The sequence below is a fragment of the Marmota monax genome, unplaced genomic scaffold, assembly GCF_021218885.2.
Source record: "Marmota monax isolate L192 unplaced genomic scaffold, Marmota_monax_Labrador192_F-V1.1 WCK01_AAM20220418_F8-fsc00079, whole genome shotgun sequence".
Lineage (NCBI taxonomy): Eukaryota > Metazoa > Chordata > Mammalia > Rodentia > Sciuridae > Marmota > Marmota monax.
Window position 1 is genome coordinate 1,534,973 of NW_026694099.1, and position 15,954 is coordinate 1,550,926.

The 15,954-nt window shown below is 39.1% G+C and overlaps 1 protein-coding gene across 2 annotated transcripts; it reads left to right on the forward strand.

Annotated features, from left to right (window-relative positions):
• The first annotated feature begins 6,169 nt into the window (after positions 1-6,169).
• Ngdn (neuroguidin) lies at positions 6,170-15,024 on the forward strand. Of its 2 annotated transcripts, none has more exons than XM_046465334.2 (11): positions 6,170-6,234; positions 6,785-6,844; positions 7,578-7,649; positions 11,448-11,585; positions 11,947-12,031; positions 12,114-12,166; positions 12,407-12,530; positions 12,626-12,794; positions 13,928-14,084; positions 14,224-14,281; positions 14,860-15,024. In XM_046465334.2, exons 1-11 carry the CDS (start codon positions 6,175-6,177, stop codon positions 14,877-14,879), a joined length of 996 nt encoding a protein of 331 aa, XP_046321290.1. In that variant the 5' UTR covers positions 6,170-6,174; the 3' UTR covers positions 14,880-15,024. The 2 variants fall into 2 exon arrangements, with proteins under 2 accessions (XP_046321290.1, XP_046321291.1); XM_046465335.2 differs by lacking the exon at positions 6,170-6,234 and adding an exon at positions 6,301-6,477.
• The last annotated feature ends 930 nt before the right edge of the window (positions 15,025-15,954 follow it).

A 15,954-nucleotide genomic window follows, 5' to 3' on the forward strand; every position in this document is an offset into this window, starting at 1 on the left:
GGAAAGCTTGATCCTTGTCCTTGAAGCCAATCCAATAACAAAGACAAGGTCTTGATGTTGCCGAAAGCTTGGTCCTTGCTCCAGATGCCAATCCAATAACTAGGACATGATTTTGAGAAAAAGGAAAAAGAAAGTTTATTGCTTTGCTAGTAAAGGAGAAGAGAAGCACAGGAGACTCCTGTCCCAAAGGCTGTGATTCTGCCCATCAGCAGGAATAGGGGGCTTTTATAGAGATGAGAGAAAATGAGATTAGGGAGGAGAGATCAGGAAGGAGAAGATCATGGAAAAGATCAAGGAGGAGAAATTTAGGGAAAAGAAGATCAGGGAGGAGTTTAGGGAGAAGATAAAGAAAAAAACAAACAAACAAACAGGGGGCTGGGATATAGCTCAGTTGGTAGAGTCTTGCCTTGCATGCACAAGGCCCTGGGTTCAATCCCCAGCACCACCACTTAGAAAAAAAAAAAAAAAGATATATTAAAAAAGAAAAAGAAAAAAACGTGTAAATTTCAAAGCCACAAGGGATATAATATGTTAAAGCATCAAGTGAAACCCTGTTACATTGAGAAAAAGGAGAAAGGTTTATTGCTTTGCTAGCAAAGGAGAAAAGTGGGGGACTCCTGTCCCAAAGATTCTGTGATTCTGACTATCAGCAGGAACAGAGTTACACAGATGAGTCAGAGAAAAAGAGGTTAGGGAAGGGAGATAAGAAAGGAGAAGTTTAGGGAAAAGAAGATTGGGAAAAAGAAAAAAAAAGTACCTTTCAAAGCTACAAGGGATATAGTCAAACATCAAAGTGAACCCCTGTCACAATAGTAGGTTAAAAGTATAAATTTACTGGAATTTTAAAACAAGAAACTGGCTGGGTCTGGTGGCACATGCCTGTAATTCCAGTAATCCCAGAGGCTGAGGCAGGAAAATTGCAAGTTCAAAGCCAGCCTCAGTAAGGCCCTGAGTAACTAAATGAGAACCTGTCTCTAAATAAAAAAATTGAAAAAGGGCTGGGGATGTAGCTCAGTGGTTTAGTCCCTAATACCAAAAACAACAATAACAAAACAAAGGCAGAGCTGCATGTGGTGATACATGCCCATATTCCCAGAAACTTGAGTGGTTGAGGCAGGAGGAGGATCACATGTTTAAGGCCAGCCTCAGGCAGTTTAGAAAGACCTTCTCTCAAAATAAAAATTAAAAAGGGCTGGGGGTATAGCTCAGTGGTATAATACCTCTGGATTCAATTCCCAGTAACACAGAAAAACAAAATAACAACAAAAAGCACCAGAGGCAGAGATTTGTCAACACAGAGGAGAAGGCAGTGTTGTTGCCAAAAGCTCTGCCCTTGTTCCTGATGCCAATCCAATAACAAGGACACAGTTTGGAGAAAAAGGGAAAAGACAGTTTATGGCTTTGCAAAGGAGAAACATAGGGGACTCCTGTCCCAAAGGTTGTGATTCTGGCCATCCCCCAGGAACAGGGGGCTTTAAAAAAAATTTATTTGTTCTAAAACAGGGCGTTTTTAAAGAGGTGATTCAAAGGCTACCTTTCATGTGTTCTCTGTCTGAGTTGTAATTCACTTGCTAATTTGGGAGAGTCATTTCTGAGATCATCTGGTACCATCTCCAAAGTCTGGATTATTTTGACCCTATGGTGGATGTGTACTTAGGGACAGATAAATCTGCGTAGGATGGGGAAGAAAGGTAATCCTATTTCCTCTGAGATTAGGGAGGGGGAGAGATTAGGGAGGAACAGGGAGAGAGGAAGAGAAAAAAACATGTCCATTTAAAAAATAAATTGCAGTGGCAGAACAGCAACTTATATTCAAAGCATAAAGTGGACCACTGTTACACTATTTATTTATTTAGTTATTGGTTGATCTGTTTATTTATTTTTGTGGTACTGGGACTTGAACCCAGGGATGCTGTACTGCTGAACTACATCCACAGCCCTTTTACCTGATTTTTTTCGTTTATGGTTGTCTTTGTTTTTCATACTAAGGATTGAACCCAGATGTGATTTGCCACTGAGCTCCACCCCCTTCCTTTTCATTTTAATTTTTATTTTGAGACAAGAGTTTTGCTGAGTTGCTCAGGGCCTTGCTAAATTGCTGAGGCTGGCCTTGAACTTGGGATCCTCCTGCCTCAGTCTCCTGAGTCACTGGCATTACTGGTGTGCACCACTATGCCCACCTAGTTACAAAGGTACAGAAACTAAGATAGTGTGCTATTGGTATGAAGAAAGAAATATAGATCAATGAAATAGAATATAGAATCCAGATATAAATTTGTACATATACGGTCACTTGAGTTTGCGGAGAGGTGCCAAGGCAATTTCAATGGGGAAAGAATAGTCTATTCAACAACTGGGACAACTGGATATGAACATGCAAAGGAGTGAGGGTGAACTCCTACATCACACAGTGCATAAAATTTATCTCAAAATGAATCAAATACTAAGTGTAAAACCTCAATTTTTAGAAGAAAACATAAGCACAAATTTTCATGAACTTGTAGCAGGTAACATTCTCTTAGATGTGACATTAAAGCACAAGCAACTAAAAAAAAATAATTTTTCACCAATATGAAAAATGAAAAACTTTTCTGTTTCAAATAATACCATTAAGTACAAAGACAACCCACAAGAAAAATATTTGCAGATCATTTGTTTATGAAGAGATTTGCATCCAGAACATATAAAAAAACAATGATAAAATAATAAAATTATAAATAACTTAATTAAAAATGGAAAAATGACCTGACTATACATTTTTTTCAAAGACATGCAAGAGGCCCATCAACACATGAAAATATGTTCAGCATTGTTTACCAATGGAGAAATACAAACCAAATCCACAGACTACTTCATACTCACCATGGTAGCTATGATTTAGAAGGTAGATTATAACAAGTGTTGGCAAGGGCTGGGGACAGAGCTCAGTTGATAGAGTGCTTGCCTCACATGCACAATGCCCTGGGTTCAATCCCCAGGACCACACAACAAAAACAAAAACAAGTGTTGGCAAGGAAAATTGGAGTCCTTTTATTGCTGGTGAAAGTGTAAAATGGTGCAGTTCTGTTTTAGTCTGTCTGTTCTAAATGGTTATAGAGTTACCATATGATTTAGCAACTCCACCCCTATTATTTATTTAGAATTTTTAATTTTTAAAAAAACTTTGTGTTTTTTAGTTATATATGACATTAGAATGTATTTTGACATATCATACATACTCTGAGTAAGTATAACTTCCCATTTTTATGGTTAGTACATGATGTGGAATTTCAATGGTTGTGTATTCATATAAGAACATAGAAAATTACGTCCAATTCATCTACTCTTTCCTATTCCCATCCTCCCTCCCTTCCCTTCATTTCCCTTTGTCTAATCCAGTGAATTTCTATTTTTCCCTCTCACCCCACTCCTGTCCGCTTATTGTGATTCAGCATCTGCACATCAAAGAGAACATTCAGCCTTTGGTTTTTTTGGGATTGGCTTATTTCACTTAGTATATTAGTCTCCAGTTCCATCCATTTACCAGCAAAAGCCATAATTTCATTCTTCTTTATGGCTAAGTCATATTCCATTGTGTATATGTAACACATTTTCTTTAACCATTCATCTGTTGAAGGTTGACTAGGTTGATTCCATAGTTTAGCTATTGTGAATTGAGCTGCTATAAACACTGATATGGCTGTGTCACTGTAGTATGCTGATTTTAAGTCCTTTGAGTATATGCTGAGGTCTACTCCTATTTATATACTCAAAAGAAACATGTCCCTACAAAAACTTATATACAATTGCCATAGCAAAACTAGTCATGATAGTGAAAATATTCATATTCTTCTCTCCAATACCATCTTGGAAGCAACCAAAATGTCCATCAAGTGATGAATTGGATAATCAAATGTGGTATATCCATACAATAAAAAATTATTCAGTAATAAAAAAGGAATAACATTCTGATATGTGCTTCAATATGAGTGAACCTTGAAAATATGCTAAGTGAAAGTAGCCAGTCACAAAGACTTTATATTGCACAATTTCATGTTAAAGAAATGTCCAGAATAGGTAAGTCTATAGCAAAACCAAGTAGATTAGTGGTTGTTCAGAGCTGGCATGGGAAGGGGTGGGGAAAAAGGAGGGGTGACTACTAGTGGGTACTGGTTTCTTCTGGAGTGGTAAAATACTCTATAATTGATTATGGTTATATATCTGCACAACTCTGTGAATATAGGAAAAACCTCTTAACTGTATCCTTTAAATGGTAAATTTTGTGATGTGTGTATTAAATCTCAAAAAAGCTATTAAACTTGCTCAGGCTGGGATGTGCCTATAGTCCTAGCAGTGGGAAAGTTGAGAGGAGGCTCACTTGAGCCTAAAAGTTTGAGGCCAGTCTGGGTAGTAGTGAGAACCCCATTTAAAAAAAAAAAAAGGTTTTTTTTTTTGTCCAGGATATTGATATATGTACTTGTAAATGTTATGAATGATGGTCACTTTATGGAACTTTTGAAAGAAATAGAAGACAAATAAAATGATCTCGCATTCATTGCTTGTTGGTTTAATCTGCAAGAGCTTTGCTGAGATTTAGTTTATTCTTAACTCCAAGATTTTCTTATAACATTAGGTATGGTTGATAAGCATTTCATAATAGAAAAACAAAGCAGTAGCTGGTGCGGTGGGGCATGCCTGTGCCTGTAATCCCAGCGGCTCAGGAGGCTGAGGCAGGAGGATCTGGAGTTCAAAGCCAGCCTCAGCACAAAGCAAGGCGCAGGCTGGGGATGTACCTCAGTTGGTAGGTAAAGTGCTTGCCTCACATGCACAAGGCCCTGGGTTCAATCCCCAGCACCCACACACAAAAGTGGGGTGCTAAGCAACTCAGTGAGACCTTGCTTCTAAATAAAATATTAAATGGGGCTGAGAATGTGGCTCTGGGGTGGACTGCCCCGGAGTTCAATCCTCCGTACGCCTCCACCCCAAACAAACAAGAAAACAAGGCAGTGAAATTCGTATTTTTCACTAATACTCATAATGCATATAAACAAAATTTCAAGTTCTAAGGAGAGGAAAAGCTTATTTTTCATTTTGCTAGATGGGATTGAGGAATTGTCAAAATAGAAACTGTTCATAATACAAAAGCTGTTGGTTACTGACTACGCTATTAGGGCACCCCAAACTTCTGAGCTGGAGACACAGAGACTATTAACCCGCCATGGCCTTCAGGAGCCCAGCAAGCTCAGAAAACAGAACTTCCCCCACCGGGTTGCCTAGATAGGGGGCTCGTCCTTCCTCAATTCCAGAAGACAGCTCCAAGTCAGATCTGATTCTATTGCTAGGTCGGCTACACTGTCGCTATGGGAAAAAACTCAGGGCCATCATCTGCTCTTTTAATGCTTTATTTCCCAATGCAGATGATGGGACTTCACGATCCCGCCAGAAGCGAGTGAGCTGGGAAATACTGAGAAAAGATGAGGGGCATAGGAAATATGCACAGCCTAGGTTTGAAGCGAGTTCTGCAGCGTACCCGTAGGACAGGGGGAAATTACGTAGGTATGAACTGTTTCCTTGTTTGTGGAACGTATTCCTCCTCCTGTGGGCCCTGGCATCTTCCCTCTGCGCTCCCGGGCCCCCACGAGGGGGGCAGGCGAGTGTCCGTGCAGTCGGCTTCTCTGGTCCAACTCTCCTATTTACACATGAAAAAGACTCTTAGAGACCGAGTGACCTTTCCATTATCACACAATGACTTTCTCTAGGGAGTGCAGCAGGCAATGGCGGCTCCGCAACGTGAATTCCTCAGAGCAAAGCCGTGTCCCGCCACCTAGCAGCCAGTCCTGGCACTACAAGAAAAGTGCCATGAAAAAGACTGGTACTGCGGCATCGGCGAGCCAATACACTCTCAGCTCGCTCAGTTGACTCCTTTATCCTATTGGGAGCTTTAAACTTTCAATCAATCACTAAGGCGGTCTTTATTGGTTTGGTTTCAATCATTCGCCACAATTTACCAATCACATTCTTCTTCCCAAGACCATCTTTAGGTCAGTAGATTACCTCCCGAGTCTGACGAATTTAGTCAGTTCCTTTATTCCATTGGCTAGATCAGGCCCTGCCTCTCTCCCATCCTGTTCAGGACGGAAGTGAGAGAACGCCTATTCCTATTGGCTGCGGTTGTCCATCGGGTCTAGGAAGCGGATGTTAGCGCTCAGGAAATACGACGCCGGAAAGGGTGGGCTCGCAAAGATGGCGGCGCCGGTGAGTGTGGTGTGTTCTTTTACTCGAGCGGCTATTGCGGACTTCTTTCTTTTTAATGGCTCAAAACAAACTGTTGGCACCAGGAAAGGGTGGTGATGAAAGTTGCTTCAGGGAAATGGCCTCTCTGGAGCAGCTAAGCAACAGTAGGGAGACTTAGGGCCGGAGTTACTGCTCCTTTCCAGCAACATGAAGGATTTGCTTTCAGGAGAGGCTGCCGGTGCACCGGGTGAAAAGGCCCAAAGTGTAAGGTGTTCGAAGGAGAGGGGAAGTTTCTTACCCCAGATGTTCGTTTTTGTTTTTTTTTTTTCTGGTACCGGGGATTGAACTCAGGGGCACACGACCACTGAGCCCCATCCCTAGCCCTATTTTGTATTTTATTTAGAGACAGGGAGGGTCTCACTGAGTTGCTTAGCGCCTCGCCTTTGCAGAGGCTGGCTTTGAACTCGCGGTCCCCCTGTCTCAGCCTCCCAAGCCGCTGGGATTACAGGCGTGCGCCGGCGCCTTGCTTCCTTCCTCTTAAATAAATATGATTTTTTACTCTCTCCTCTAGGAGGTGCTGGAGTCAGACTTGCCAAGTGCCGTGACACTCTTGAAAAATCTCCAGGAACAGGTGAGCAGGTGTCGTCCCTTTGGAATAGATTAGTCACGAATTGGCTTTGGCTTTGTGTGCCTCACCTCCAAACTTTGGTGTTTTAGGAGCAGATATTTGAATGCTCCCAAATACCCTAAAGGTAAAATAATTTAACAAAACCCTTTTCAGTCAAAGTAATCGATTTCTGCACCCAAAGAAATACATAAAACTTCAAAAAGAAGCCATCACAGTCAGTTCCTTTTATTATTAAAGGTAAGAAAACTGGAATGTGACATGATTTGCACATTGGGTGCCCACCTAACATTCGTTTGTATAGTTCAGTGCTTTATAAGTTCAGTCAGGACATGTAAAGTCATAGTCCCTCCATTACCACTGTTCCAGTTCTCATCCCCTCCAGCATTGTTTGATAAAGATGCTCCCCCACCCCCCAATTTTAAGAAATGTCTACCTGTTTTGTTTTTTTTTTTTAATTTTTAGTTGAAGATGGACACAGTACCTTTATTTTATTTATTTATTTTTATGTGGTGGTGAGTATCGAACTCAGTGCCTTGCATACTAGTTAGGCAAGCACCCATCCACTGAGCCACAACCCTAGCCTTTTGAAGAACTGTCAGAACCATCTTTCCTGTTCTTTCCCAGAACTAGGGAGAAGATAGTACTGTCGTTTAAACAGTGTTTCAGATAATTTTTAGGTGGTTGTTTAGACATGACTTGATGTAGCCTAGTCATCTGTTTTATGGTCTAATTTCAGGTGGTGGCTGTAACTGCACAAGTACAAGCACTGACCAAAAAAGTTCGAGCTGGAGCTTATCCTACAGAGAAGGTAAGATGTGTTTAAAGAGTAAACATCTCCTGACTTGATTTTCTCAATAATTCATTCATCATACAATTATTGTTTGTTTTATATCCTGAGTGCTAGAGCTTCAAAGATGGGTAAAATCCAATTTCTGTGCTGGAATCTCATGGGGAAGATGAATTAAAGCAATAGATGTGAGAAGTAGCATTTATATTGCAATGTTATGAGAAGTGAGGTGCCAGCCAAGGAGTGAGAACTTCCAGAAGAGCAGAGGGAGTCAATCAAGGAAGGCTTCTCAGAGGAGGTATCAGACTTTTGAGAAGTAAATAGGAGTCAGAGAAAATATATACAAAGGCACAGAGGTCTGAAAGCATGGTGATGTTCTGGGGGAGGAGGTAAGTAATTTTTGTGGATGAACATACATTTCATGTGTTGTATGTGTGATGGGGATAAGAAGTAAGCCTGGAAAAGTGGTCATTCTGAAGACCCTTATAGGCCAGTGAAGGGGTTACTGTTTGTTTCATCTGATCAAAGATGCTATTAATTAGGGTCGACTACTTAATTTTATATATGGTAGTCCCCTTGTCTGAATTTCACTCTGAAATTTTAGTTACCTAAGGTCAGTTGTGGTCTGAAAATATTAAATGAAAAATTTCTGACATGGGGCTGGGATTGTGACTCAGTGGTAGAGTGCTCATGTAGTGTGGGTGAGGATTGGGTTTGATCCTCAGCACCACATAAAAATAAATAAAAATAAAGGCATTGTTCCCATCTGCAACTAAAAAAATATTTTAAAAAAATTCTGACATAACTTATACCTTTTAAATAACTTTTATTATAGTGTGATTATAATTGTTCTATCTTATTAATTGTTGTTAATTTCTGATCGTGCCAAAGTTATAAATTAAAATTTTTCATTGGTGTGTGTGCATAGGATTTAGTATTATCCTCATTGGAGACATCCACTGGGGATTTTGGAATATATCACCTGTGGATAAGGGGAGATTATCTTCTTAAGAAAGAATATTAATCTGTAACAATGCTAAGATACTATTGACTGAAAGATGCATCCAAATTTTAGGGATGTTAAAATATGAAAATGGCGCATCTGAAAATTCAAGTATAATAGTTTTCAAATTAGAGTCAGGTAGAACCTATTTAGGTTCTTGGTATTAGGTCACTGTGGGAGGACAACTCTGGAATTCTTGTTTTACATATTGAGCTTTTGACCTAAAATTATATTTAAGCAAAATATTTCATAGATAACTAAAAACACAAAAGTCATTGTAGTAAGTCAGTAAGAATCATTGAAAAAATTTTGAGCATGAGAGTTACAGCAGACTTGTATTTTTAGGAAGATAAAGACTTTTCTTTCTCATTGTTCACTTTTGTTTTTATTGCATATCTTTATTTTCTCTGATGTGCTCATAACCCCAGTTTGAACTTGACAGTGCCAATGCCCAAGCATTGTCAAAAGAGCCTGTTTCTCAAATTTTACCCATTTATGTCCTGGGTACCTTGCTTTGATAATTTTAGTGCTGGGCTGTCAGCATACCTCTTAGATTAATCAGTATTTGTTTATTCATTGAACAAATATTTATTTTCTTTTATGAGCAAAGAGTGTTACAAGGATCAAAGGTGCTTAATAGGGTTCAAATTTCTTTTCTGTTATTTGTGTCTTGTTATGATTATTTGGACAGGAAATATAGATGAGAAGTCTGAGGTCACCAGGTTAAGTGACTTACCCAATATTTAATTACCAAATGCCTAATTCAGAATTTAAACTCAACTTGTCTTTAAATCCTTTACTCATGCTCCAGTACCATGTTGGGGCTAATAATAAGAATTAGTTATGTTAATTTAAAGATACCCAAGGCCCAGGTAAGTCAAACTGAGTTTGAATTTCACCTGTGATCCTATTTAAGTATTTAACCTGTCTAAAACAGGCTTGCTTTTTAAAAAAATATATACATATTTTTAGTTGTTGGTAGACCTTTACTATTTTTTATTTATTTATGTGTGGTACTGAGAATCAAACCCCATGCCTCACATATACCAGGCAAGTGTGCTACCGCTGAGCCCCAGCCCTAAAACAGGCTTTCTTAAGGCTGTGGACTTTGTCAATTTTCATTTTATGCAGTCACAAGACTCATTTGTCTTATTTAATAACCGTAACTTAAGTCATGCTCACATGTATTGCATTATTTTGTTTGCATCTTCTGCCTATATACACTTTATTTATTGTTGATGGTATAGATCTAACCCTCATGTGTGCTGGCAAGCACTCTACCACTGAGCTACACCTCAACCCTATAATACAATTTTAATTTTGGATAGTTTGGGAGATACATAAAACCATAAAGAAGAAAATGAAAAGTCATTTTAATCATACTTTGAGATAACATTCTTTTTGAGATTTTTTGTTTGTTTTAATTTTTATTGTAAGGGTGATGTATGTGCTGGGCGCATGGTTGTGTGCACCTGTAATCCCAGTGGCTTGGGAGGCTGAGGCAGTGGAATAATGAGTTCAAAGCCAGCCTCAGCTGGGCTGGGGTTGTGGCTTAGTGGTAGAGCACTCACCTAGCAGCATAACACTGGTTCTAGCCTCAGCACCACATAAAAATAAATAAAGATATTGTATCCACCTACAACTAAAATAAATAAATAAATATATGTGTGTGTGTGTGTGTGTGTATGAAAAAGAAAAAAAAAGCCAGCCTCAGCAGTTTAGTGCAGCCCTAAGCAACTTAGTGAGACTCTGTCTCAAAAATAAAGAATGAAAACAGGCTGAGGATATGGCTCAGTGATTGAACACCCCTGGATTTAATACTGGTACAGAAAAAAAAAATCAGGACTTATTTTAATTAAGAATAAGTTAATTTAAAAATTGGCAACACATTTGATTTTACAGTTGGCAACATTTTTGATTGTTACAACTTTGGGAAAGGGCATCAATGAGTTGAGGCCAAGGACAGTTTCTGGAAATCTGCAATAACAGCACAGCCTCCATAACAAAGAATTAACTGACTCCAAATATCAATAGCTCTGAGATGAGAAACTTTGTTACAGCCTTTTTAGAGGGATACTGTATTGATTTTCCTGCTTTTGTCCTAGTAGTTCTCTTCTCTTGTGTTAGCATAATTTTCTCTGTTGGCAATTTTAGGTATAGCTCCTTCTTCAGCTATGATAATCCCTCCATATCCTTCAGGATATGTTTTGAGAACTCCTGGCAGATACTCTAAACTTTGGATAGTACCAAGTCCTGTGTATACTTTGCTTTCCCCTATGGGCCTCACAGTGTTGCCACATAGTTACAGAGTTAATCTGTCCTTCCACATTTTGTGCCTGATGCCCTCTTTTCATCATTATTCTTGCATGTGGAGGTTGTGAGAAGGGTTACTTGAACAAAAGCTCTGTGATGTTATGGCAGTTGATCTGATAACTGAGGTTACTACCAAGTGACTAATAGGCAAGTAGCACAGACTAAATACTGTAAATACACTAGACCAAGGAATAACTCAACATCCCAGGTAGGATGGAGTAAGATGGCACCAGATTTCAGTATACTACACACAATAGTGGACTATTTAAGACATAAATTTTAAAACATGAATTTTACCTTTATGGAATTTCTACTTAGTATTTTTGGACTGTGATTGGTTGTGAATAACTGAAACTGTAGAAAGCAAGACCACAGTTAAGGAGGGATTACTGTACTCCAGATACTTTATATGAACTGATGGAGGAAAAACTTGAACTTGGAAATCATTATCTTGCTTGCCCTAAGTGCTCCTCCTGATTCTCTTACTGTTTTGTTCAACTCAGGGTCTCAGCTTCTTAGAAGTGAAAGATCAGCTGCTGCTTATGTACCTTATGGATTTGAGCCACCTCATCCTGGACAAAGCCTCAGGAGGATCTCTTCAGGGACATGCTGCAGTTTTGAGACTAGTAGAAATTCGCACGGTATGAGGCCTTTGCTTCTTGGAAATGTAGGTTTCTAAATCCTAAATTCTAAAGTTTAACATAGTATCTCTCATTTAAGTGGTTGTTCTCTCTTTAAGTAAGGAAACCACATTTTAAAAAAATATATATTTATGGGGTTGGGGCTGGGGCTCAGCGGTAGAGAGCTCACCTAGCACATGCGAGGTTCAATTCTCAGCTCCACATAAAAATAAATAAATAAAATAAAGATATTGTGTCCAATTACAACTAAAACAAAAATATTTAAAAAATAAATAAAGTGTTTTTCTCCCAACACAAGGGACTCTGGTATGTGCTTGATTTGGGGAAAAGAATGTAATCCTTTTTAACTATTGCATTATAGGTATTGGAAAAACTCCGTCCTTTGGACCAAAAACTGAAGTATCAAATTGACAAACTGGTTAAGACTGCAGTGACAGGCAGTCTCAGTAAGTGAGAGGACCAGCATAACATCGTGGGGATCATCATAAAATTCCAAATCTTTTAAATCTCCGGGGTTTTGTATTTCAGGTGAAAATGACCCACTTCGCTTTAAGCCTCATCCCAGCAATATGATAAGCAAGGTAAAGGGTTGTATTATCCTCCTAATTTTTCTGAAGGAGCTATATATACATGAACCTTGTGGTGATCACCTGTGACTTGATTTTCTGGTGTTTACCTTAGAATGTTTCAGTATGAGGTTCCTTTTCCCCCTTGTGTTTGTAGTCATCTCCTAAGGGTACTACTACAGCTTTGGGGGGGAGTGTTTCTTCTCACTTGTCTATGAATTCTTCCTAAATTAGCAGACATTGTTTCTTCTGTAGTTGAGCTCTGAGGATGAAGAGGAAGATGAAACAGAGGATGGCCAGTCTGAGGCTTCAGGAAAGAAAGCTACAAAAGGAGTATCCAAGAAATACGTACCACCGCGCTTGGTTCCAGTTCATTATGGTATGAATTGTGGCTGCTGCCTTCTTGGAATGAGTTGTGTTCCTCTTTTGCCTTTCTCTGTTTTGGGATAACACCTGTGGATTTTTATCAAATAGATGAAACAGAAGCTGAGCGGGAGAAAAAGCGTCTGGAACGAGCCAAGAGACGGGCATTGAGCAGTTCTGTCATTCGTGAACTTAAGGAGCAGTACTCAGATGCTCCAGAGGAAATCCGAGATGCTCGCCATCCTCATGTCACTCGCCAGAGTCAAGAGGACCAACATAGGTCTGAGCTCTTTAAATTAGAAGTTATTTCCACTTTAGAGACCTGTTCTCAAAGTTAGGGTAAATTCTGGTTAATTCTGGTACCAAGACAAACAATATCATATAGAAAGTGGAGTGGAAAATTTGGGATGATAGAAGTTTGAAGTATGGGATAAGAAGTAGAAAATAATTTTTTTTTCCCTCCCAATTCTGTTTAGGCTCAAGCAAATGCTATATGGAGAGGAATAAATGTAGTTCCATGTAGGGCTTTAATAGCCTGTATTTCACTGTCAAAATTCTTACTTTTTCAATGAAGAAAGTAAAAGCAGGTTTTTATAGTGGCATTAAGAATGCTATATAAATTCAGGGAAGAAAAGTAGAAAAGCAGTTGTAACTTTAATACAGGCTCATCAACTTTGCTCGTGTAAGACTCTACATTGAAAGATGTGTATGAAAGGGCCCATTCATGCAATGAATACTACTTACAGAGCTAAAATAAGGGAATTTTCTTGATTCAGGAGGATTGCAAGTTTGAATCCAGCCTCAGCAATTTAGTGAAGGCCTCACCAACTTAATGAGACCCCCTTCTCAAAATTAATATTAAAAAATGGCTGAGAGCTGGGGATTTGGCTCAGCGGTAGTGCACTTGCCTGGCATGTGTGAAGCACTGGGTTCAGTTCTTAGCACTGCAAAAAAAAAAAAAAAAAAAAAAGTCAACAACCAAAAAAAACAGGATGAGGGCTGAGGATGTAGCTCACTGGTAAAGGGCCCTTAGGTTCAATCCCCAGTACCAAAATTCTATCACAGACAACATTTTATTCGTATTGAACATTCTGTATGACTTTAGTAAATACTGTGTTGATCTGCTGTGAAATTTCCTCACTACTCTTAAGCTAGGATTGTTAAATGCTCAGGCCCAGGGTTTTGGTGGTGGTGTTTTGTTTTTTTTTTTTTTTTTAATATTTTTTAGTTGTAGTTGACACAATACCTTTATTTTTATGTGGTGCTGAGGATAGAACACAAGGCCTCGCATGTGCTAGGCGAGTGCTCATACTACTAAACCACAACCCAGCCACTAGGCTCAGGTTTTGGGCTAGAGCTTTCCACTACCATGGTTTGAGTCTGTAGGGATCAGTGTCTGATTTTCTGTGACAGGATTAACTATGAAGAAAGCATGATGGTGCGTTTAAGTGTCAGTAAGCGCGAGAGAGGACGGCGAAAACGAGCAAATGTCATGAGCTCCCAGCTTCATTCCCTCACGCACTTCAGTGACATCAGTGCATTGACAGGAGGAACTGCTCATCTTGATGAGGTGAGATTGAGGTACAGTTGTAGGAGGCAGCTGTCATTCTTTCAGCCAAATATATTTGGAAATTATTACCATAAGGAACTTGGGGAGGGATTCTGGCACTTGGAAATACACTGCCTTTCCTTTGCTTCTCTGTCTCCAGGATCAGAATCCTGTTAAGAAGCGAAAGAAGATACCCAAGAAAGGTCGGAAGAAAAAAGGTCAGTGTAGTACTAGTACTTACGTGATCAAGTACAAGGTAGGGAATGGAAATTGGGATGCCACACCTCAGGATTTGCCATCCTGATCTCATCAACCCCCATAGTGTCCCTTCCATAATCTCTTAGTGAGGCTTTTCTTTTTCTTCTTTCCCAAGCTGGAACTCCACATCATTCCAAAAGGGATTTCTAGATTCCATCTCTAAGGTCCCATACTCTTATTCGATTTCCATACTATAGGGTCACTTGAGGGAGCTGTTATCCCATTTTAGTTTCATTCTTCTAGTCTTTCTAGTCTTTTGTCCTGGGAAGAAGATACAGAATACTAACCTAAGAACCCCCCCCCCCCTTTAAAATATTTATTTTTTAGTTATAGTTGGACACAATACCTTCATTTATTTTTATGTGGTGCTGAGGATCGAACCAGGGCCTCGCACATGTAGACGAGTGTTCTACTTCTGAGTCACAACCCCAGCCCCAAGAACCCACCCCTTTTGAACCCTCTCTAAATGTTCTTTTGTTCCTGTCCTTCAGCTTTTCCAACTGTCCTTTGCCTCATTCTTGGTTTCCCTTCCTTTTAGGTTTTCGGAGGCGGCGGTGATTATGGGTGTACATGTTTTATGTATTTTTTGTCATCCTGGGATACGTCTATTTTCACTGTATGTAGGTCTTTTCCTTGGAATTCATTGTTTGCTTTGGACATGTGGAAAGATCTTTAATAAAATTGATTTTACACCTGAATTAAAGCCCCTTTTGCACATGTATTGAGTGATGGAATTGTTGGGTATGTGGGGTATTTTTGTTGAATGGGTGGTGGAAAGGGAAAGATGAAATTTTTCTTGGAGTTTCAAGAAATTTGACTTTATTAATTTTCTTTGATCAGTATTTCCCCCAGAAACTGGAAATTGTTTATTATTTTTTTAAAAATTGACAATATAGAGTAGAATATCAACTGTTTCCAGCCCATGTATGACTTCTACCGTGGGTACAATATCTGAAATGTGTGGATCTTATATTTCCTTAATGTATCTAGCCTGGCCACCAGGTGGCATTAGTAGTTCAGGAAACCATTGGTGCTTGACTATAATTGAAAACAAGATAGAACATTTCCACATCAGCAAGAGTTATTTTTGTTTCTGCTACTCTGTTTCTGAAATAACATGAACATAGAGCTGATTTTTGATCAGTTACTGATAGTTTGTAGAGAATAGTGGAGTGAATGAGTTGACTAGAGCAAAGAGTTATGTAATCTTGTTTTTCAGTCACCTTAACCTACCCTCATCCAAGGCCTCAATTACCAGAATCAGTAAAGACCAACTGTTTTACAGAGAACTGCCAAAGAGTACCAGAAAGCTGGCAGACAGAAAATTCTTAGCTTGACAGAGCAAAGAATGTAAGTTCCACAGAAATATTAGTCAAGCTCCAGTCAGGAGACCAGTGGGTTACATATCTGAGATGTTCTATTCTATTTGAAGAATACCTGTGTTTATGAGAGAAAGTGAAAGAAGGGCAAAAAAGAGGAGTTGAGTATACAGAATTAATTCATTCGATTTATTTTTTAAAGGATTTATGTCTCATGAATATCTGGTTTTAGTGTCTGGTTTCCCTGTGCAGTATTATGGACAGGAATATAGTTTGGGGTCATTATATCACTAAAATTTTTGTTTTATTCTAAA

What these genes read in the sequence shown, in the direction of transcription:
- Ngdn (XM_046465334.2), top strand. Translation starts at nt 6,175, where the DNA reads ATGTTAGCGCTCAGGAAATACGACGCCGGAAAGGGTGGGCTCGCAAAG. An exon ending in TGAAAAATCTCCAGGAACAG is followed by an intron (nt 6,845 to 7,577) that starts GTGAGCAGGTGT and finishes GTCTAATTTCAG; the next exon opens with GTGGTGGCTGTAACTGCACA. An exon ending in GAAAGGTCGGAAGAAAAAAG is followed by an intron (nt 14,282 to 14,859) that starts GTCAGTGTAGTA and finishes CCTTCCTTTTAG; the next exon opens with GTTTTCGGAGGCGGCGGTGA.